At 39.8% G+C, this 24247-nt stretch overlaps 2 protein-coding genes and 1 pseudogene across 3 annotated transcripts; all 3 read right to left on the reverse strand.

Moving 5' to 3' along the window:
- Nucleotides 1-204: 204 nt before the first annotated feature.
- LOC112002177 (cucumisin) lies at nucleotides 205-4364 on the reverse strand. The gene is made up of 10 exons (XM_024034330.2): nucleotides 4281-4364; nucleotides 4099-4187; nucleotides 3396-3493; nucleotides 3176-3319; nucleotides 2978-3077; nucleotides 2030-2543; nucleotides 1614-1936; nucleotides 1407-1518; nucleotides 1071-1284; nucleotides 205-836 (listed from the first exon to the last, which is right to left on the reverse strand). The coding sequence occupies exons 1-10, from the start codon at nucleotides 4362-4364 to the stop codon at nucleotides 205-207; spliced, it is 2310 nt and encodes a 769-aa protein (XP_023890098.2).
- Nucleotides 4365-13253: 8889 nt separating this feature from the next.
- LOC112021147 (protein PHOSPHATE-INDUCED 1-like) lies at nucleotides 13254-14655 on the reverse strand (annotated as a pseudogene).
- Nucleotides 14656-20116: 5461 nt separating this feature from the next.
- LOC112002189 (11S globulin seed storage protein Ana o 2.0101) lies at nucleotides 20117-22774 on the reverse strand. Of its 2 annotated transcripts, none has more exons than XM_065766923.1 (3): nucleotides 22440-22774; nucleotides 20825-21545; nucleotides 20117-20621 (listed from the first exon to the last, which is right to left on the reverse strand). In XM_065766923.1, exons 1-3 carry the CDS (start codon nucleotides 22633-22635, stop codon nucleotides 20465-20467), a joined length of 1074 nt encoding a protein of 357 aa, XP_065622995.1. In that variant the 5' UTR covers nucleotides 22636-22774; the 3' UTR covers nucleotides 20117-20464. The 2 variants fall into 2 exon arrangements, with proteins under 2 accessions (XP_065622995.1, XP_023890110.2); XM_024034342.2 differs by having other exon boundaries at nucleotides 20117-20618; nucleotides 22440-22769.
- Between the last annotated feature and the right edge of the window lie 1473 nt (nucleotides 22775-24247).

Raw genomic sequence — 24247 nt, forward strand, 5'->3', positions numbered from 1 at the left:
TTGAAAAGTTGTTATTTCATAAGTCCACCACTTACACAACCACAATCGTGTTGGGCGAGCAAGAGTCGCTTTGTCACAGTACATACTTATAGGCTAACGGATCACAATTTGGCCATGTAACTTTATTCTTTATTGTTAATAACTTGTGACCTCAAAAAGTTGGGAAAAAAAATTGTATGAAAATTTGGGCGCCTAGACTTATTGTCAATATTTGTGTTTGAGGATCCCATTCTTGCGATACATGGAAGAAACTCTGAGATTTGCTTTCTTCTGAGACATAGAGGAGGAAGGGTATAGAGTACCAGGGAGAATTGTGTATACTACAAGTGGGCTTCTCACCACATAATGCCCATATTTCCATATGATTGCACCAGATATGATTGGCTGTTGTGCAATCTTTGGACCATAGACCAGCACTGTAAACGATTTTTTCTCTCCAATGGCAGAGAATGACAACACAGACGGTTCCACAGTAACATCAATAGAGGCTGGTATGTATGTACTAAGAGTGTAGGTTGAGTTTGGTGGGCCAACATTGGTGACTGTCCTAGTGAATATAGCCATAATCTGCTGGCCATCTTCCACGGCAACAGAGAATGAAGGATAGTTAAGGTTCCATGCTCTTCCAGGCTTTGAGGTATTGCAAAAGCTGCTGTTGTCTCCGGTGATGAGTCTTAACGTGGTGGTATTGTATCCTTGCATGCACAGGAATTTTATGAAGTCTGCCTCATATGCATCATAGACGAGCCCAGGGTCTACTGCTTGCAATGGGTTGATGTGACCGGATCCATAAGCAAATTCAAGGTCTTCATGCTTCTTTGGGTCCACAATATAAGCTATTCATGACAAAAGTTAGGTCACTGAGAGAGACTGAACGATGATTTATAATGTTTTTCCATATCAGCGTGGCTAATTTCTTACGTAGTCTATAATGTTGAATCTTTCTGCCGTTTTCATAGGTCACGTCATTTTATAAACCTTTTATAGTAAAATTAAGGGAATTTAACATTTTCTATGTGGAAATAGTCTTGAAAATAATCATGTTCTAGAAGTCAAGTTTGTTACTTCACCTGTGGTCATAAGGGCAGATTTAATGGCAGCAGGTGACCAGTACGGACGAGCAGCCTTAATGTAGGCAGCTGCACCACTAGTGTGAGGGCAAGACATAGATGTCCCAGAAATTATGTTGAATTTGACACTCCTAGTGTCGTCCGGGTCCACGGAAGGTGGGGCCACAGGAGACCAAGCAGCAAGAATATCTACTCCAGGGGCTGTGAGATCAGGCTGCATATATATATCATCCAAACATAATTTTAACATGTTAAACCATGTTCTAAAACTAAAACTAAAACTAAAATTATAGAAGAAAACAATTTTGTAAACTAAGTACTCATTTTCTATATCACCTTGAGAATGTCTGGGGCGATAGGGTTGGGTCCCCTAGATGAAAATGATACAACATTAGGTGCCATGACATCCTTCCATGTCTCACCAACCAGAATAGTGGCAATCGGAGTTCTATCAAGGGTTCAAAGTATTTCATTAGGATATTGAAGAAGGTAAGCAATCCGTAATGATTGATTTAAAGATAATCAGTAGAGAAATTTATTTACTCTGTTGATCTGATGTAGTTTAAAATTGTGAGACCATCTTCTACACTAATTATTGTTGCTGGCAAAGGGAAGCTGTAACCAACATCAGTAATGGATGAGTCAGCCATAATGGCTCCCACACCATTGGCTAATAGAATGCCAGTGCCAACGACGGCTCCTTCGCAGAAAACAATCTTTCCTTGTACTTTGTATGAATTCAGGACACCATTATAGCAATATTTTGAAATATCCTGGTCAGCACCTGCAGAGTAGTTTGCAGCATCTCCACCCCAAATCAAGGGAAGTGATGTTCCATTGAGGTTGAAGCTATTAATGGCGATACCCTTCATTAGATCATTCAAAGAATTAGTATGGTATTAGTGAAGTTCTATTGAAATGCTATCTTTTGAATAGAATAAGTTCAATCGAAAACTCACAGTATAGACTTGTCCATTGCCAAGCACAACTTGAGCAACAAATTTTCTGTCAATGGTGCTCGCAGCAACAGTTAATATCCAAGGTGCATGATTGGCGAGGCTTTGTGGGTAAGGCCCAGAGTTTCCAGCAGAACATGAGGTCAAGATGCCTTTTTTCATGGCATGGAAAGACCCAATAGCGATTGGTTCTTTGAAGTATGGACTAAACCCAATGAAACCAAAGGAAACGGAAATAATGTCAACTCCATCTGCAATTGCATCGTCAAATGCTGCTAGGACGTCTGCTGAGTAACATCCAGATGACCAGCAAACTTTGTACATTGCAATCCTTGCACCAGGAACTCCACCTCTTGCAGTTCCTTCAGCTAGCCCAAAGTAGCTTGCTCCAGCTATCTCCCTTCCTGCAGCTGTTGAAGATGTATGGGTTCCATGACCCTCGGAGTCCCTTGGGGATTTGATGTCTGTAATGTCATAGAAGCCTTCACTGTTGTAGTAACGGGCTCCAATGATCTTGCTGTGATTTTAAAATTTATGTGAGTAGCTATCTGAGATGAATGCCTAAAAGATTAATGTAATTATGTCCTAAGTTTTTGCCTCAAGTTATGTAATAGTAATCTGTGTCCCGTCCCAAAAGGATCTTTGACAATCACTTATGATTTGAGTCCCAAGTATGGAAAAATCTTCAAAATGTAGTGACTCATCTTTATTTGTTTCAATTAGGATTGCAACCCTTTTTAAGTTGGTGGTTATTTTCCATTAATACCAAAAACTCCACAATGGTATCTCTGCTTAATAGTCAATGCCTTCAGAGTCACTAACATGGCCAGTTTATTTTTTCTTTGAAATTTTCTCAATTTCATTAATTTTTATTCATCTAATGAGTAATGACTAATGGTGTTTATACCCATGGAAATCCTCACATAAGTACAAGGCAGAAAGAGAGCTCACTTGTTACAGGTGAAGTTGGCACCTTGGCATTTACCCTTCCATTTACTAGGCGGAGAGCTGAGTCCTTCATCATTGAAGCTATCGGATTCTGGCCAGATTCCTGCAACTCAACAGATGCAGAAAAACTGCAAATTTTAGCATTTGCTTTGTATTTTTTGCGAAGCAAGATGATGACAATTGTGTGCTTAATATAATAACCTGTGTCAAGAAGCCCAATAATGACATCTCCTTCATGAGGGTTTCCAACTTTTCCTTTGGAGGGGAAACCCATGAAGTCCCATGACCTCGTAGTGTGAAGCTCTAGTATTTGGTTTGGAAGCACTGAAATTACACCTTCCATTTCTGCAACACATTTCAACTGCTTTTAGCACACAAACGGTAGTAAAATTTCATTCCTTGCCACTAGTTTGACACACACCTGAGAATTTTGCAGCTTCTTCATCAGTTAATTTCGCTGCAAATCCATTAAAACTCTTCCCATAACTGTAGATTAGTGACTCTTTGGCGGTTGAAGTACTGCAATTGGGAAAAAAAAAGGTATATGCTTGAGATAATTCAAAAGTTAAAGCAGTTATGTGAAGGGATTTATATTAGGAATGAAGCATGTTACACTATGAACAAGTTAAGACTTTTGGCTAGTTTCCAGTTATAAAAGTGATGACCTTGAAGTGTAATTCTGTTTTGGAGTGTAAACTAGAAGTCTCTTGATTACTATATAATCTAAAAATGTCACATTACTCACACTTCGCAGCTCAATCTAAAATTTTTCCCAACAATTGTTTAGATTGTCTGTCACTGTTTTCATGTGTCTATCTCTTTCTATCATGTCCAAGATCACTATTTGGTTCCTGTTGACACATCTTAAAATAACTACTCATTCGCTCTACATAACGTTAGCATGCACCATAATACCTTGATAGATATAAGTTCCCTTTGCACTATCAAAAATCAGCTTCGACGCTCTAGCATGGTTATTAGTAATTACAGTAACTGTACATAGCTTTTAATTGCCGTAGTTTTGAACTATTAGAACTCCTAACACTAATTATGGGTGTTAACTTAACTAGAAGACTTGTGATAAATTATGACATTATGTAGTGACAGGCTAAAAGTTATAACACCTTCCAAGTACTCTCTCTAGCATGGAATGATGCGTTGATTCGACAGAAAAATCTCCTTGAGGCTTCTCTCCCATGTATACAATGTGAACCTGTACGTAACACAAACTCCTTAATAAAGAAACCATGTTGAATTACTTTTGGACATTAAATAGACTAAATTTAAAATATGAAAACCAATGTACCTTCCTTTCCAGGCCATGGCAACTCATCAGAAGAGCTGCAAGTAATAACGTGTGCAAAAGAATATGTAGCAATGCCTTGGCCATTGGTATTGAACTTTGTTCAACTGTAAGAGTCTTAAGTCGATGCCTTACGAGATAAAACTCTATGGTATTTATACAAGAAATGAAAACTTGAAATATCCGCTTGCTGTTTATACCATCATTTGTCAAGCTTCACTTGTTTCTGTTTTGTTATAGTCCCAAATTATTGTCACCAAAATATGTTAAAAAAACATTGTATATATGAAGAGCTTGCTATTGCCAATTTCAATTGACCAAATTAATAAGCTGATTATATTATTGTTTTGGTCGTCTTTGCACTTCAATTTTCTTTTGCCACTAGCTCAAAAAATATGTACAATTATTTTAGGCATGCCGTCATGATAATTGTCCGAGTCTCCCTAGTTAGAGTTTTTACCATTTCTTTTTGTAAGAACAATTTATTATCATCTTCGTCTTATTTTTTACACTTATGTGTCCTGGAGCCAATGGCTGGCCCTCGCCTGCATATGGGAAATTCGAACACTTCTCTTTGATGATTCTGTCTTGAGTATTGGAAATGTTTAGCTTTGTTTAACAGGAAAATATATAGTTCAGTAATCTACTCATTCATTTTTATTTTATATTTTAAATTGAATCAAAGACTTATACTTGTCGAGCAGAATAATATACGGCCACTCTATGTTGGTCTATGTTTTCCACACCCATGTGCTATGATTCTATTGCAAACTTAAACAGGGGCGGAGCTACTTAGCTCCTTTTGGGGGGCCCAAAATTTTTAAATTTTCCCTTAGAATATATAAAAAAGAAAAAAAGACATGGGCCCCTCCACGAATTAAATCTGGGCCCCTCCCTAAATTATTTTCAACAACCAGTTCAATATAATTTCAAATAAAACAAAAATATTTGTCCACATTCAGCCTAGCTGGCCAGCCCAAAATCCTTAATCATACAAAATTCTTCTCCTCTAAACTAAAGGCACTATCCTTAATCCTAATCAAACAAAACAAACTCTTCAGTCATTACCTCACGCTTCTGCCTAAATTTCTAGTCTTCACACAGTCACACCTTTGCCCTTTACTTGACGGCCTTAGCTCATGCTGCCTGAATTCCCAGTCCTCACGTTATGCAGTCACGCCTCTTCGGCTTGCCGTAACGCTGTAGCTCCACTAGCCATTAACTTGACCTAATCTTCATCACTCAACCTCAAATCCTAAAGCCCTCACCCCAATTCCTCAAGGTATCTCTCATTCAGTCATTCTCATCTTAGTTCTCTCTCTTTTTCTCTAGAACTGAACTAAATACTGAATAGCATAATAGAAATATCAAGTATGTGTATGTGGTATTTTTTGCCAATAAAGCAATTTATATTTATTTGGTTTTATCTTTTTGTGTTTATTGTTATTGGATTCTTTATTCTTGACCCACTGACTCTATGACTCAGCCTTTTTGGCTTTTGTGTTGTTTGTCTCTTGAGTGGGTCTGGGTGGGGTGAGAACCATGAGACTGTGTAAGAATGAATTTTATATGATAATTTATTATATCTCTCTTCCAAGTTAGTTTATCCTCATTTTTTGAATTGATTTTTTTTTTTGGGGATTGAAATTAGGTGCCAAATAATGAGCAAATGACAAACAATTAATGCATTTTTTAAGAAAAAGTTGTATGTCATTCAAAACTTAGGTAATTTGTATAAACAAATGTTGATACTTCAATGTCTGATGAGCATCCTTCCAAATGTTCAAGAATTCAATCTAAAATGATAGACCATGATCCAGGATCACGTAAATAAATATATGAATTCCCTGTCAACAAACAAGATGAAATTCAACCTGCTTATCTCATAACAAGTCCATATCAACCTAGAAACATAGAGTATCCATACAAATGACCGAAAAATTATCGTCGTAATTTTCAATTTTCGTGGTTTGAATCACATGAAAATTGGTTGAATTATATTTTAGTATATCTCTACTACAACCTGGCCCCCCCAAGTAATTATTTCTAGCTACGCCGCTGAACTTAAATAGTTGCAGTCCTCACCCATGTGCTATGATTCTATTGCAAACTTAAAGAGTTGCAGAAAACATGAGTATATTGTATGTCAAAGCAAAAGTATTGCAGAGTTAACAAATTCAGCCACTCCATGCATCAAGAGGAGTGGAGTAAAAGAGATTTTGGGGGAGATTACCAACCAGCTACAGGAGAAGTAGAACAGATTACACAAATTCGAAATGGAGCATAGGACTTAAAAGAAAATTATTTTAAAAAAAAAAGGTTTTTAATGGTTAGATAGATATCATGTATGTATGACTTACATAAATTTATATTAAAATTTCATTGACTATAGTTACACACAAATTTTTATGAAAGAAGATGAATTAATTATTTCATATAAAGGATGTGAGGCCTGATAGTTATTGTATGGTCTGTTTTTGTTGTCTGTTCAAAGGTTACTGTGATTCTCCTAGGTTCTTTGAACTTAGATTGTTTTTTTTTTTTTTTTTTGGTTGAAGGTTTAGGTGCTCACCGGCGTGCATGAGGCATAAACTATTCTTTTATTGAAAGATACTAAGAACAATTTACAACTGGGGGATGCTCCTCGGACCATGGCCGAGGAGGTTTTTTTCCCCCCAAAACTCATCTCCCTCATTTACACTTTGCTCCCCTTTCTTATATCCCTCTCTTCCTCCTTATGTTGATCATCTATTGGCCTCCCTTCTGACCGTCTGTCCCATCAGAGGTCATATCCGTGCTCAGGTGGCTCACCCTGATCGATGTTGCCCTGTCAAGGGGTTACATCCCTATTAATACGGCCAGAAGGGTTAGGTGAGCGTATTCAATGCTGAGGTAACAGTTCGCCCAGGGCTTGCCCTTTCTCCGTACTTCTGTTGCCAACGCGTGGCACTGGGTCTTCTTCTCCTCGGATATTCCAGGAGTCCTTTGGTAGGGTGGTCCTCGTGTTTTTCCGAGATCTCGGACGCCCGAGAACAAGGTCATCCTCGGACCCATCATGCATCCTCGGTGTGGGCCATTTGGGCCTGGCTTGGAGTGGGCCAACGATACCCGATTTTCTGGCCCCACAATAGCCCCTCAAAATCTTGCTGCACGCATCCTCGGGCGGGGAGAAGGATTTTGACATCCTCGGCCTTACCCCCCCCCGCGTCAGTACTGGGGTCTATTCATCTGCTCAAGGCACGTCGCTGACGTTTCGGAGCACGTAACGTGCCCATCATTAAATTCAGGCGGCTCTGTGCTCTCCACGTCTAATGAGGCGTTATCCATCCAACGGTGGAGGTTCGTCTCGCATTTATGGGCGGGAAAACCCGCATGATTCCTTGATTTGGGGTATAAATACCCGTACGAACAGCTTCTTCCTGTTTCCCATTTGTAATCAAGAATTCTCGTGCGCCCCTCTTGAGTTCAGCCACATTCTTGCACCTCCAACACAAAAAGCCTGTCCGAGGAGCTCCTCCTCTTTTCAGTAAGTCGCTCTATTCCTCTCTAAGCTCTCTCTCTACTGTTTCTTCTACTTCGCCTGTTCTTTCCTAGTTCTTTTAGGTGTCAACGGGGATGGGTAGGTTTAAGAAATACGTCGATACTGAGGAGGCGATGAAGAAATTCATCACCGACTACCGAATTCCCAGCAATGTAGGTCTGAGATATTGTGAGGACGGGGATTGGCGCATACACAGACAGGAGGGCGAGGTGGTAATTCCCATTGTCGCATTCCTTGAAGGGGGGATGACGATCCCAATGGGGCCGGTGATGAGGGATTACCTCACGCACTTCCGGTTGGCCCCCACCCAGTGTGGGATAAACGTCTTTAGGATTCTAGGCTGTGTGGACGCCCTGAACGAGAAGATGGGGCTGAGGTTGACCCACCACGACGTGAACTGGTGTTACAACCTTCAGCTTCTTAAGGGCAAGTCGTATTACCTGAAGACGAGAGACGACAGGGTGCGGCTCATTCAGTGCCTCCCCGAGTCCAGCAAGGGGTTCAATGAGGATTTCCTCATCGTGTTAGGGGAGTGGCACGATGGCCTTCACTGCCCAACAATAGAGGGAATACCAGGTGGGGCAGTGGGAAACAGGAGGGGTTTCAAGTTCTCGTCTTTTTTCTTCCCCCTTTTTTTTTTTTTTACTAACGCGGTGGTGCTTTTCGTTTGCAGACCCGCACGCTTTTGAGCGTCACTTCCATCTGGTTAACCGGGAAGATTTGCAGAAGGCGCTGAGAGCGTCGGTGTATATAAACGAGGACGACAATCAAGTTAGGGCCGCCCACATAATTTTGGGGTATTAACCTGCCCATAAATCGTTCTCGGTTCCAAAGAACGTCATCCGAGCCAACGATCCTCGGCTTCAGAGGATTATTGTGACCGAGGACGGATTTTCGTTCCCTGAGGAGCCCTTCGACCAGGAAGCTGTCACGCTAGCCATCCCCTCCTCTTCCCAACCGCTCGCCGAGGAAGATCCAAAGAAGGAAGGGGACGCGTTTGACGTTTTCGCTCAGCTTAATCAGTTAGAGGACCCTCTTGGGGACTTGGGTGATCCTAATTTGACCGAAGCAGACCTCCTTACTTCAGAAGCCCCTCCTCGGCTGAGAATGGGGTACAAGAGGAAGCCCACCACCAACTTGTTGGACCTGATTGATGGCCAGCTGGGGGAGTCCCAACAGAAACTTCCCACTCCACCTCCGAAGACTAGGTCGACTTCTGCTTAGCAGAAGCTCCCTCCTCCTCCTTCTCAGACGCGCTCACCCTCTGGGTCCGTGCCTGCCGGCCCCAAGAAGAAGAAGGATAAAGGTAAAAGGCCTGTGGAGGATAAGACGGTGTCCTCGCAGGAGGAGGACACTACTCTGAGACCGTCCAAGCAGCTCAAAATAGGCGACAAGAGCCAGGAGAGGCAGGTAGTCGACACCACCTCTTCCGAGGCTCAGGCCTGGCTCCCAGCCTCGATGCTCCGTGGGGAGCCCTTGAGGGATAGCGCCTCCCTCAGGGACTTCAATGATGCGCGCGTGGCCGACGCGCTGGAGAGGAGCCTGTTGCTCCCGGCGGACATGGCTGAGCTTAACTCTTTGACGAGCGAGCAGGTCTTCCTCAGCCTCAAGCGATATGTGGGGATGGTAAGGGCTATAACTTCGACTCTTTGCCCACTCTTTTTCTTTTATTGGGCTTATAGCGTATTGGTTATTCTGGCAGGCTGTCCAAGCTATCTTTACGTTGGAGGGGGCGGCGAACGACCAGAGGAAGGCTTTCAACAAGGAGCGTGATTGACGCTTTGAGGCTACCCGGGCTCTGAAGAATTTCGAGGCTGACCTCGCCAAGGCCCAAGAGGATTTGAAGGCGGTGACCAGGGAGCGGGACAGTGCCCTGTCTGGTCTTGAGGGTGCCCAGAACCAGGCCAAGGAGCAGACAAAGCGCCTGGGCGAGGCAGGGGAGCAATTGCAGATTGTGAGGGATCTGATCACAGATCTGCAGGCTAAGGTGACAAAGGCCGAGGGGGCCCAGAGGGAGGCAGAATGGGTTAGAGACCAGGCCCAGCGTGCTAAGGACGAGGCGGACTATGGCAGGGAGATGGCCCTGACTGCCAAGGAGGATGCTGAGGCCGCAGCCTACGCCGATGGGGTGGCTTCGGTAGAGGCTCTCTACAAGCTTCAAGTCCCGGGAGTATGTAGGCGATACTGCTCCCAGGTCTGCGTTGAGGCCCTCAAATAGGCTGGGGTGGAAGCTTCGTCCGACCAGTGGAAAGCGGAGAATGTGTACTACCCCCCTGTTATCCACGAGGTAGCCCCTGATGACCCTAAGGTTGGGGAGGTTGTTGAAGCGATGGGGGCTGCTGAACTAGGGGAGCATTCGAGCGAGGAGTTGCCCCAAGAGATAGTGGAGATCCCGTCTGATGATCAAACCCCCGCCATTGAGGAAACAGCTACTCTCGCCCTACCCTTGCAGGTCGTCCCCTCAGGTCAGGGCTCGGAAGGGTCAGGGGTTGCCCCTGTCCAGCCTGAGCAAAGGAAGTAGACTCCCCGGCGTCTCGGCTCGTCCTACTTTAACGTTGTTTCGTTTTATTTTGTTGTGCTTCTCCTCTGTGTACTGTGGCTCTTGCCATGCAACTTTTACGGACTCATTATTGTAATGCGAATTTAATTTTCCTTTCTATTTATTTCAACTGCTTATTTGTGTGCACGCTGCTTACTTTTCCTCTGATCTGCATGATTTTAGCTTGAATTGTATGTCGGCCAATTGCGCCAGTAATGATGATAAGGAGAGAGAACGTATGTATGGGCAGCCCCCTTACGTCTTAAGGGCTAGGTGGGGCTTGATCCTTTCCAAACTTGTGATATTTTATAGTTAGCCTCCTTCTAGGCCTCAGTCCGAGGACCATGCAATACCTTGGTTCTGTCTAGTACCTAGGTATAGCTGAGCGGTTAGTTTCTCCAAAGGCTTGAGTCCGAGGACCATGCAATGCCTTGGTTCTGTCTAACACCTCCATTTCCCTGTAAGTATCTAGTTTCCCCATAGGTTTGAGTCCGAGGACTATGCAATACCTTGGTTCTGTCTAGTACCCAGGTATAGCTGAGCGGTTAGTTTCCCCATAGGCTTGAGTCCGAGAACCATGCAATGTCTTGGTTCTGTCTAACGCTTTCATTTCTCTGTAAGTATCTAGTTTCTCCATAGGTTTGAGTCCGAGGACCATGCAATACCTTGGTTCTGTCTAGTACCCAGGTATAGCTGAGCGGTTAGTTTCCCCATAGGCTTGAGTCCGAGGACCATGCAATGCCTTGGTTCTGTCTANATTGCCAATGGTGCTAGAAAATAGTGACGTGCAAGGTTCCCATGAAGAATAAAAGACGTGTTGGGTTGAAACGTGGATGTTTATGGATGATGCACTAGTAAAGGGAAAAAAAAAATCCTTTAGGCAAGGGGAGTGAGTAGGACTTGTTTAAGACTCACGAAGAGATCTTGAAGCCAACAGAGAATGAGTGGTTAATGCAACATAATTGAGCACATACTCATTAGGCTTAGACTTTTTGGGTTAAAGTGTGTCTTATATGTTATATTAATCACTCAAAGAAGCTCCTAAATGTTTATTGAAGGGAATAATCACAAAATTTCCAGATCTGTGAGATGCAAAATAGAGAAAAAATGTGTGCAAAAAAAAAAAAAAAATCTCACAAGATAATATTTATGTAATTCGGCAATTTGCCTACGTCCATAGAGTTGCAAGGACGTCACTATTCACTATGGACTAAGCCTCAGGAAAAAAAATTCCATTAAAATTTATAGTTCTTTTATTTCGGGTCGGATCATAATATGGATCAAACACAATTAGTCTCCACAAACCCAACATTCCTGCTTGTAGTTCCTAATTGACATAGCAAGTAAGATACTACTATTGTAACGTCCATGTAGGGAAGCCACTCAGGTCATCTCCTCTGTCCTTTTCGGTTATTAAAGAAAAATACTTTAAAAATTAAAATAACTCTCTAAAATAACTTTTAAAATAATAAAAATTATCATTTAATTACATATATGATCAAAGCACTAACTATTTTAGGGAAAAAAAAAAAAAAAAAAGAGATCTCGATATATTAAATTATGTAAATATGGATGTGTATTCAATCTGCCAATTTAATAAACCCAATACAACACAACCCAACCTAAATATATTGTTGCGCTACTCTTCACTAGTGTGAATGCATTGATAATGGAGTCACATAATACGAGGCCGACACATTGCTAAGAGGAGAAGCAATATCAATATCGTCATTAAATGGCCCAATCCATACTTGTGATGTTTAGCCCAACCAATTTGCTAAGAGGAGAGGGACATCAATACTTGGTTAAATGACTAGTTTATGGGCTTTCAGGGGATGTGATTAATAGGCCATGGGTTGCTTAATGGATTGGTTTTGATGTTCAGTTTAAGAACGATTTGGGGCTCGTGGGTTTGTTCATTCTTATGATTGGATTGCTAACTTCCTTGCTATGTCAATTGTTTTGCTGGTTTTGGGCTTTTTTTTTTTTTTTTTTTTTTTTTTTTTGGGGGGGTGGGGGGGGAGGGGGGGGTTTTGTGGTGGTGTGGTTTCTTATATTTGGTTTTAGTTGATGTATGTCTGGTTGGTTAGAGAATCCAAGCTCCTCCATTTGTTGTTGCTATTGGTTGTGTCATGTGAGATTTGTTGTTGCTATTTGATAAGTAGAAATCTTTTTTTTTTTTTTTTGGTGTGACAACAAGGTTTAATAAAAAAAAGAAAAGGGACAAACCATTTTCATTTGTTTTCTAATGTGTTTAAAAGAATCTGTCTTTTTGAGTTTAATTAGCATTTAGCATCCATATCATTAATCAATGAGAATGACCAAAAAGACTTTAGAAACAATTAGCCTTTAGGCATGCATGTTATGCGTGCTTAGAGACTCTTTTATTTTTTTGAGTAAAAGTTAATAATTTACATCTATTATAATTTAGATTTAAAAAAAAAAATTCAAACAAATAAAAATGATAAATTTTAAAGATAAGTACTAATTGTAATTTCTTTTTTCAACTTGAAGGGAAAAAAATATTAAATTTATGAGTTCTCTTTTTTAATTTAAAACGAAATTTATTATCTGTTATTTGACATTTATGACCTTATTTCTAAATGAAGTTACTCTTCATTAATGAGGGTATTTTTAAAACACATAAAAATCGAGTCCAAAAAAGAAAATTCACTTCTATATAGTATAGGTATAGATAGATATCAAATATTAAGAATCAAAATAAACATAATTAAATATTATAAATTTTTATGCACACGTAGATATATGTACAATACAAACATGAAAAATCATGACTAGAAGCCACGAGTGTGTACATCTTAGCACTCTCTCACACAATGGTTAAACATTGAGAAGTATTCGGGTCTAATAGTGCTGGCAACATCCACCCCTAACCTCATGCAACATCAAGGTATTTAAAAATAAGGTCATAAATGTCAAATGGGCCAGCCGAGCTGATGAAGTAGCCGTTTCGAAATGGGTTCGTCACGGATCCAGCCAATAGACTCGCTAAATTTACGATCATGCCATCTAGCCCCACGTCCCCATTGGGTGCACCCAGTGGTGCAGTCTGTGGTTCCTATATAGGTTTGTGAAATAGCCATGCGCATTGACTTGGGCACTGAGTCAACGAGTTGCCGTCACCCAGATGAAAGCGGATTTGAGCTTTGTGTCAGAGCCGTGGAACCCGCAGTTCGTCACGGATCCAGCCAATAGACTCGCTAAATTTACGATCATGCCATCTAGCCCCACGTCCCCATTGGGTGCACCCAGTGGTGCAGTCTGTGGTTCCTATATAGGTTTGTGAAATAGCCATGCGCATTGACTTGGGCACTGAGTCAACGAGTTGCCGTCACCCAGATGAAAGCGGATTTGAGCTTTGTGTCAGAGCCGTGGAACCCGCAGTTACTCATGCAAAAGCCTTCGACTGCCACGTCTTGAGCTGTGAGAACTAAGTTCAACCCTTCGGGTTTTGAGTTGGCCACGTGTGGCAGCTTGGAAATCTGAGATTTCTTTAACTTTTTACCAATGGAGTAGTTATTGTCTGAGACTTGGTTTGCTAAGACAACGTTGGTTTGTTTCTTTCCAGCTTTTTTCATGTAAATTTGGATGGTATTCCACCAATTAGAGATTGAGGGACTTTTTTTTGTTGTTGTTGGTTTTGTGGGTTTAGAGAGAGAAGAAAGTCTGAGACAATGGATTTTTGGGCTGGCGAGAAATCTCCGTACCAAAGAATGGAAATTGGGAGGTTTCCTTTATGCTATGTTAGAGACATGGGTGGTGGTTGGTGAAGAGTAGTGGCAACTCTAGGAATTTTTTTCAGGGTGTTTCTATTCTACTTTGAAAAAATTTCAGGTCATTTCGGTCTATTTTAGATGTTTTGGGAAATTCCGGCCGAAATTCAAGATTTGGCCGGATGAAGTTGTGCTTAAAAAAAAAAAAAAAATTCTTAAAACCAAAACAAATTTGTATTTTGTATACCGAAAAACCTCAAAAGGAAAAAAAATGAAAAGAAAAGAAATGAACAAAGTTACCTATACAATAAACTATAAGTTCATTTGAAATATTAATAAAATTATTAATTATTGTTGTTTAATTGTTTCATTAATTTGTTTGTCTTTTATAAACTATAATTTTTTATATTGTTGTTTCATTAATTATAAAATTATTAATTGTTGTTTAGCCTAACATAATTTAATTTGTTAATCTTTTATAATGTATTGGTTAAATAAATTATTAATTATTGTTTATTAGTTGTTTCATTATTTTTCTTTACTAACTATTAGCACACACCCCATGTGCATTATCCACTGCCTGCCTCTCATGCCTTTACTTCCCACTCGGTCCCATGCCCTATTCACCCCTCCCCCCACTCAACACACAAGCCCCATTCACAAGAGCCAATCAAAAATTCACAATCACCAATCATAGGCAATACACTAAAAGACAAAAAAGAGAATCAGCCAATCACAAATATTATTAAAGTTACAATAAAGCTAAGCAATTACAGACTTTATAGTTCAATAAAGCTAAGCAAGCCCGTATAAAAAAAATGAAATAAAATAAAGCTAAGCAATTTCACCAAAAAAAAGAAAAGAAAAGAAAAAGAATCAGCCAATCAGATTAAGTCTTTAGTCTTAAAAAGAGAGAGACTCTCATTTCACTTTCATACTTTCAGTCTTCAGATAAAAGAGAGAAAGAGACAGAGAGAAGTAAGAGAGTAGAGAGAAAACCCATTAGAGAAAAAGAGAGTCAGAGAGAAGAAAAGTGTAAAGTAAAGATGAAATACCTTAAGGTTGAGGGAGCAGGGAGGCTGAGGCTGAGGGGCGGCGCTGTCGGGTTGGGCAGCACGTCGAGGCGACTAGTGAGGAAGGAATCTTCGATTCGATCTGTGCTATTGCGATCTCCGATCCGAATGGCAAGGCCAAGGCGATGACTGATCTCCAATCCAACTGGCGATGATCGATGGCGATGAGCTCTGTTGCTCGAGTTTGAGGCAGAGGCGATGAGCTTTGTTTCTCTGTTTTTTATTTCAGTTTTTCCTACCATCCGTGGGTTAGGTTTGCTACCATTTGTCTTTAGGTTGGGTTTTTTTTTTTTTTTTTTTTTTTGAGAATCCGTGGCCCGTGGGTTTGCTACCATCTGTTGGGCTTTCCATATGTTGTTTTTTTTCTTTAGATTGGGTTTACTTTCCCATCTGTTGTTTAGGATTGATGTTGGGTTTTGGACAGTGGGCTTGCTCTGTTACATTTTTTTTTTTTTAGATTTTAGTTTAAAATTTTTTTTCTTGAAAGCAGAACATATAATTATTTATTTATTTATTTGAGGGTGTTCTTGATTTTGCTTGAGGATGTTCCTTTTTTTTTTTTAAGGGTAAACAAATAAAAAAAATTTTAAATTATTATATATAAATTTTTTTTTTTTATTTTCGGGTCAGGGTCTTCCTGGGAACACCCTGCCCTCAACATGGTGTCGCCACTGGTAAAGAGAATTAAACTTGTGCCCAAACACAAGTTGATCAAGCTTAGCTAAACAAGGAGGAGCAGCGTAATTTGAGAGACTGATAAATGAGAAATTTTGAAGTAGGAAATAATTGAGAAGTGTTTTTGGTTTGAGTGGTGTAGGATTTGGTGAAGAGGGAAGTGAATATATATAGGTGGGTGGGTTCATGCGCTGGACTAGTGGTGGCTTATCTGTAGCTTTCATTAACAACTTCGTGGTCCTAAAAGACTAAAACCACAGTATTAATCACGAGAAACTTATAAATATAAGATAAAAAGAGAGACATTTGGGGAGAATATTTAATTCTTTTAGGCATTTTTTTTTAGACCAACTTTTAGGCTTTTTCTCTGTGTGTGTGTGTGTGTGTTTTTTTATGGGAGCACTTTCTGTGTTAAGAAAAAAAAAAAAAAAAAAAAACAGTGTTAATATTAAGCTACTTTAATGGGATAGATCTTTTGATAGACAGGTGTTACTCATTCCTCAATATTGTTATGCATGCATACAACTTAGGCAACCCAAATGGGTTCCTCTCCTTCTCGAAATTAGTGAGCGTAATGCAAATTTTCTTAAGTTTTTAAATAAGATTCCTTCGTATGCAAATTCTTCTTCCTAATATTTACTTAGGGCAAGCACAAGTAATTTATTCAGTGTGAAGTGAGTATAATAAATGTGTACACAATAAATTTATGACAGAATTTACTATTCATGTGATAGGATAGAACTAGCATACATTTACATATTGTGCTCTCGGAGCACTAAATAATTACATAGTAAACACATTCTTAAGTTTTTTTAAATAATGAAAGGGTTATGCTAACGATGGACAATTAAGTAAAAGAAAGTTTTTATGGGAAAAAAAAATAATATTTTGACAGTTTTTTTTCATTTTAATAAAAGTAATGTCAAAACTTTTTAAAAATGGATCGTTAACTAATGTCCTAAGAGCACTCATTAGCATTTCCCATAATGAAAAACATTTGCTAAGCAAAGTCTACTTGTTATGTTTTCTGTGAGGTCATAGAATCTAGTAACCCCGGCCCACTTCGTACCGAGCCCAAGGCCTACGCTGAGGATGAAAAAACGCCCGAGGACGGAGTGTGAAAGTACAAATTGCCCTGGAGCTTGTCGAGGACGACCATGTCCTTGGCTAACTGAGACCATGGGAGGAGGAACAAGTACAACGTGTCGGCTATGGAGGCATGGTGGAGGAGCAAGTCTAAGACAAATTGTCACCTCCACATTAAATGCCCACAACTAATGTTCTGGCCGCATTAATGAGGAAATGACCCATGAACAGTGCAGCGTTGGCTGCCGCAGCCCACAGAAAGAATAAGAAGGCGGCTGATGGGATAAGCACTCAAGTAGTGGCCTGCTTGATCGACAAATGTAGGGCTAAGATCAACTGAAAGGGGGTATATAATGTAAAGAATCCCTCTTGAAAGAAGGACGAAAAGAAAGAGAAAGCCCAGTAGAAATACAAAACACTATAGCATTCTATATCATCGTAGAAATCTTTGTAACCGCTCACTAAAGAAATAAAAGAACTCCAAGCTCCCCAGAGGAGAGCCGAGGAGCATCATTGCACATTTTAATCCAAGTTCGTGATGTCAATCCCTATGCATCCTTGCTCAATCATTGTATCCCTCACTAGGGCCTAGTTCTTGAACCCGCTCTCTACAAATTCATTGTATTGGGCTAGCTGGGCTTGAGTCCATTCACTCAACAGTAGAAGTGCTCAAACCCAGTCCTTACAATTGGCGCCGTCTGTGGGGAGAACTTGTGTGTTAGTAAGGGCAACGACCAAGCATGGCAGGATCAAGCCCTCATCAAGTAGGTTCCTGTTAGGACATATATGTTTTAACGTGTTTAAGAACATATGTCACTTAGTTATGAAAATTGGCTAATCCTTTGACAAAACGCACTCTGCTTGTAATTGGGTAGTTCTAGGTGTTTTTAATACTTCAAGGAACAATGTTTCAAGCTCAAGTGTTGAAGTCATCAAGTCTGTCCAAGAGAAAGCAAGTTGAAGTGCAGAATTTTTAAAGCTTGACACCTCTTGATAGCTACCTCGACACCTGCTATCTGTCGAGAATTAAAAAGTCAGAATTCCAATATGATTTTCTTGGGATCCGTGAATATGTTTTTGGGCTTTCTTTTCTTCTAACCCTAAACATATAAAAAGATTATTTTAAGAGCCGTTTTGGAAGACACAAGTTGTATTATCATTGAGCAATCTCTGTTTATGCAAATTGTGCTCAACAGACAAGGTTCTTGACCTAGTTCATCTTCCATCAAGAAGTTGCTGTGTATTTGCACCATAGGGTTTTGTGACCAAGCATCTTCCTACTATTCATCACGTGGATGAACTGAAGAACTTTGTAGCCAACCATTCTTTCTCAAGTTGGTGTTCTGAAGTCGCGTACTTGGATCCGCGCATTGGTTAGTCACGTACTTGGGAGCCGTGCATCAAAGGTGGAGACTGTCACTACAGATATAGCTACCTCGACACCTGCTATCTGTCGAGAATTAAAAAGTCAGAATTCCAATCTGATTTTCTTGGGATCCGTGAATATGTTTTTGGGCTTTCTTTTCTTCTAACCCTAAACATATAAAAGGATTATTTTAAGAGCCGTTTTGTGTGACACAAGTTGTATTATCATTGAGCAATCTCTGTTTATGCAAATTGTGCTCAACAGACAAGGTTCTTGACCTAGTTCATCTTCCATCAAGAAGTTGCTGTGTATTTGCACCATAGGGTTTTGTGACCAAGCATCTTCCTGTTATTCATCATGTGGATGAACTGAAGAACTTTGCAGCCAACCATTCTTCCTCAAGTTGGTGTTCTGAAGTCGCGTACTTAGATTCGCGCATTGGTTAGTCACGTACTTGGGAGCCGTGCATCAAAGGTGGAGACTGTCACTACAGATCAAGTCCAATTGGGTATTGGGGTAAGGGTTCAACTGTAGGTTGGTAAGGTACTTGGGATTCCTTTCTTGTAACCGCTTGATTTGATAATAGTGGAGTTTCGGGAGTGGTGACCTGAAAATCACCCGGTGGGGTTTTTGCCGTTAGGGTTTTCCCCATTCGTAAACAAATCTCCGTGTTATTTATTTTTTCCGCTGCATATTTAGTATTTGGTGATTTGTTTGTGCTTCCACATATTTGCATGTTAAATTGATTAATTAATAACTTGGCTAATTAATTAATTATTTAGGGTTAATCACAAGGGGTCATTCAGATTGTGACCTAACAAAAGGTACAAATTTGTAACTTCCCAAAGCCGAAACGTTGTGTTTTTTGGTTTTTAAGGGAAAATGCTAGTGAGAATTAGATTAAGAGTTTGAAACTATAGGTTTTTGGCAAAAATGAAGAGAGAAACTCATATAGATAAAGATATAGATATATAGATATATGGATATAGTGGTCGGAATTAATAAATGGGCTTGTGGAGATGATGGTGGGGATTAAATTAATAAGAAGTAGGCTTTATGGTGGAAATAGAGATGAGATTGTAACTTCTTAAAGCCGGAACGTTGTGTTTGTTGGTTTTTAAGAGAAAATGCTAGTGAGAATTAGATTAAGAGTTTGAAACGGTAGGTTTTGGCAAAGATGAAGAGAGAAACTAATGTAGATATAGATATAGATATAGTGGTGGGAATTATGGTGGAGATAGTGGTGGAGATAGTTATGGGAATTAATAAATGGGTTTTGTGGTAGAGATAGTGGCGGGAATTAATTTAATAGGAAGTGGGCTTTATAGTGGAGATAGATGTGAGATTTGTAACTTCCTAAAGCTGAAACATTGTGTTTGTTGGTTTTTAAGGGAAAATGCTAGTGAAAATTAGATTAAGAGTTTGAAACCGTAGGTTTTGGCAAAGATGAAGAGAGAAACTGATATAAATATATAGATATAGTAGTGGGAATTATGATGGAGATAGTAGTGAAGATAGTGGTAGGAATTAAATCAATAAGAGGTGACCTTTTATGGTGAAGATATAGATGAGATTTATTTTATTATTTTAAAATTGATAAAATCTATTTTTAAATTGTTGGGAAAATACAAAAAAATATTATTGAAATGGCATGGCTGCTGACGTTATTCAACGTGAGCGTAACAACATTAGTTGCTTCGCTTCAGTTTTTAGTAATATATAGATATAGATATAGATAGATTGCATGATATAGATAGATTTCTTATGCAGGATAAAAAATAAATAAAATAAAATAAAAAGCCAACATTATCATACACATAAGGACTTTCACACTCTCAAAAGGATTTTCATCATTTCAAGTGAAATAGAGTTTCAATCCACAATTAAAAATCTGGTAGATCAACACCATATGCAAATTAGTTGGTGGTTGGAGTTAAATGAAAAGAAATAAAGAAATATAATACGACATTACTATTGGAAAACTTTGGACAACCCACAAACCAACTCCTACCAACACCAAAACACCAAATGAACATCTATCATAAGACCATATTAACAGGTCTACAACCACAAACCCAAACATAAAAGAGATAGAAGGCCATACAGGGCTAGAGCACTCTAGCTTTTTATTGTGGTGACTAAGAAACTAGCAGTACTAAGCTAGGTTTTTTGATCAATTTGGTGGAGGGAAGAAAATGGCATCAGAAGTCCTCTTTGAGGAGAAAAGCTTCTCTGTATCAGCATCCACGTCGAATGAAGCCTGGAGAACCGAAGGAGATAGAGCCTTCCAAACAGAAGTCCTTCCAGCTAAATGAGTGAATATTGGACTGCTACAGAAAAAAGAGTCATATGAGTCATAAAACTTCAATAGAAACAATTATACACAATTTAAATATTAAATTTCCCATCCTGCTGAGTTCTTTATGAGCAATCGTCTCCCACACTAGCATATTAAATAACCAGAACGCCTAAAGGCTAAAATAAAGCAGTAGCTTAACACAAACGTGACAATGTGTTGTGGAAAAAGTCTTACTTGGGGGTGGTGATGATAGAGAACCAATCCATACCCTCAGGAGAGGCAATCTTTGAAACAACAAAAAACCTTGGCACGATGAACAAATTACCCGCCTTAAGAGTTGTTTCCAAGACCCTACGGCCATCAACACCGACAACCTGAACACGGCCACTACCCCTAACAATGTAAGTCACCTGCAATGCCGAGTCACAAGAAAATCCAGGAGAGCACATGGCACTTCCATCCAATCTAACAAGGTCAGCCCCAAGCCCAACTTCACCAACCAAAGGAAGGTTATTAGTGTTCAAGACCACAACCCTTCCACCTTTCTTAATGTCCACATCTAATGGAGCCTCCTCACAATTCAATGACATACCCACTCGATGTTCCTTCTTTGGCTCAGGCATTTTAAAGTTCCCATCAAGCTTGACAATTCCATTGCCTGATTGCTTTCCGACAAGGGTTTTCACAACATTCTCATCCAAGTCCCACGCTCGGCTCACAAACTCAGTAGAGAACCCAGTGAAGATCCCATTGGAACCAGTCAGGAAAAACTCAGTAAACTCACCAGCTTTGTGAGCTTTTGAAGTATCTCCCAAGAAAAGAACAATTAACTCAGTGTCCTCTTCGTTGAACCACCATGTAACCACGCCAAAAGGAAGGGCAATGGCATCACCCTTCTTAATTGCGAGGACCTTCTCTTCTGATTCAGGAAGCACAATTCCAGCTACACCATTTCCTATGGGAAAAAAAAAAATATATATATATATATATATATCAATGAGGAGTAAGTTAACATATTGCATAGTACTACACAATGAATGGCTGAAAGAGTTTGGATCACACTTTATCATTACACTGTAAAAAGTTTTGTAGACAATATGTTCAGAAAATTACTAATTACATCATTAAAGAAAATTAATGATTGCTTACTCTTCTGCTACGTATGGACAATAGCAGAGTACTACATTACTACTCTTTTTCAAATTTTCAAAGATCAAGTCATCAAATCATTCCTATCCAAAAGTCTTTGTTCTTTCCAACATTTATTTACTCCTCCATAATAATTCAAAAAACCAGATTACTTTGGTTGTTTGTTTTCCTTTTAATTCAATTAAAAAATCAATCACCTAAAAAGTTTGGTGAAGTTTAGAATAAAAATTCAGAACATGACAAAAGATGGAGCAATCAAGAGCATAATAAAAACAGAAAATTATAATAAACACAAGCAATATTCCATCAAAAGACTGACCAAAATTGCCATGATATGATTTGAGTCCCCCTAGCCCGATGCTAGTGAGTTGTAACTAAACACAATACCAGAACAACTTTGGGCTTTCTATTATGAAACTAAATACCCAAAATTTTAGTTTAACAGATTAACTAATCACAATCCAAAATTTCGCACGATGCATACCTAGAAAATCCACAAATTGTTTACCCAACAAAGAACCCATCTATTAAATAAAAACAGCATACCAGTACATCAATAAATCAAAGTATATAACCACAACAGCAATAGAACATACAACATAATATTGATCAGACAATAAAACTTAAAACCCACAAACATAGACAAGCAAACAAGCGAAAAAATTATAAAAACAGAAACCGATTAGATATATATATATACCTTGGAGTACATAAGCAACCTTGGCAGAATCAGAGTAACGAGGAAGAGCAAAACCATTCTTGTCAAGGGCCAACTTGGCAGCTCCAATATTCCCTTCACGAAGCATGGGAAGCTCGGATGGAGACCAAGCGTGGTACGACCCTCCATTGCCACCGTACACCTTCTTAGCCAACTTTGGAGATAGATCAAGCTCCATTGTTTTTCTTTTACTCTTTTTCTCCTTAAAACCCAAAAAATAATAGTAATAGAATACCCAACAGTCTATGCTGTGCGTGAAAACTGAAACAGAGAGTATCAGATATTTATAGCAGTGGCCAGCGGGAGAGTCATTATTGTTGTAGATAAGTATTGCTTCAAAAAGAGAAAGATTCTCTGAGATATAGACTGGCTGGGAGAGTAAACGGCTTTAAACAAACAACATGCCACGCAGGCAAGTTGTTACAAAAGTTTGAAACGCATGGAAAACCTCGTTGTGACTGTGACTGTGACCGTGGGAAAATTATATTACGTACCCGGCATATGAGTCCAATCAGGCAATCAGTTTCTGAATTCGACGCATAAGCATTAAGCAACGCTACCCGACCAGTGGAATGCAAACAAACAACAAATTTTATCCATTCTGATTTTTACATTTATTGGATTACAGATAAATTTTCTTTATTTATTTATTTATTTATAAAATCTAAAACAAAATAGTAGGTAGAGACGTGTCTGAATTTTAATTAGGAAAACATTAGGCTAATTTAATTAGAAAACCCATCTTTATTATCTTTCTATACTACTGTAGGGACCCAATTTGAATTGAGTGTTGGGTTTCAGCCCAATAAGCCCAAACAATAAATTTATAGAGAGTGGGTTGACAGGCTTAGGTGCTGGCCGTCGATCACCACGCTCAAACTTTTTCTTATAAAAAAGGCTAAGTGTTTCCTTACAAATAGGGGAATGCTCCTCGGCCTATGGCCGAGGAGGCCTTAAGGTTTTCCCCCCATCTTTTTGGCTTTACTAGCTCTTCTTTTATAGTTTTCATCTTCCTATCTCCTGCTTCCATCTGTTGATCTTCTATTTGCTTTTCTTCTGGTTGTCCGTCCCATCAGAGGCCTTACCGGCACTCAAGTGGCTCACTCTAACCAACGTTATCCTGCCAAGGGGTTACCTCCCCATTAATGCGGCCAGGGGGGTTGGTTGAGTGCATTCAATGCGATAGTGACAGCTTACTTTGGGGTTAACCTCTCCCCAAAATCACCTTTGTCAGGCCGAGGACAAGGTATCCTCGGCGTGGATCCAGGAGAATAAGCTTCCCCCCCTTCTCCTCAGGAATAGCTTGCGATCCTCGGCATGAGCCTTGGGCCCGCTATATGATGGGCCGAGGCTATTAGGCCCACGGACCCCACAATAGCCCCTCAAAACTCTGCTGCACGTTCTCTCGAACGGGGAGGAGGGTTTTGATACATGCGGATCCACTGGACGAATGGCCTTACTTTAGTTTATACTGATGCTGGCGGCTTCTTGACTGCCCGATGCGCGTTTTTAGCGTTTCGAGAATTAATGGGTGCCCACATTAAATTTTTGGCGGCACCACGTTTCCCACTTTCAACGGCATGATCTTCTGCCTTTATGAGCAAGCGGTTTCATTTGGGGAGATTTAAGGGAGAGTATAAACACCTGTTTGACTTGCCTGGTTTCATCATTTTCGCGCTTATCATTATTGATGCATATAGTTTGAACTTGGTTCGACTGGCACACTATCTGAAGAGTATCGTCATACCTCTGTAAGTTTTCTTTTTCTAGTGACCCCAAATTTCCTTGAT

This window comes from Quercus suber, unplaced genomic scaffold (assembly GCF_002906115.3).
Source record: "Quercus suber isolate HL8 unplaced genomic scaffold, Cork oak 2.0 scaffold_756, whole genome shotgun sequence".
Classification (NCBI taxonomy): domain Eukaryota; kingdom Viridiplantae; phylum Streptophyta; class Magnoliopsida; order Fagales; family Fagaceae; genus Quercus; species Quercus suber.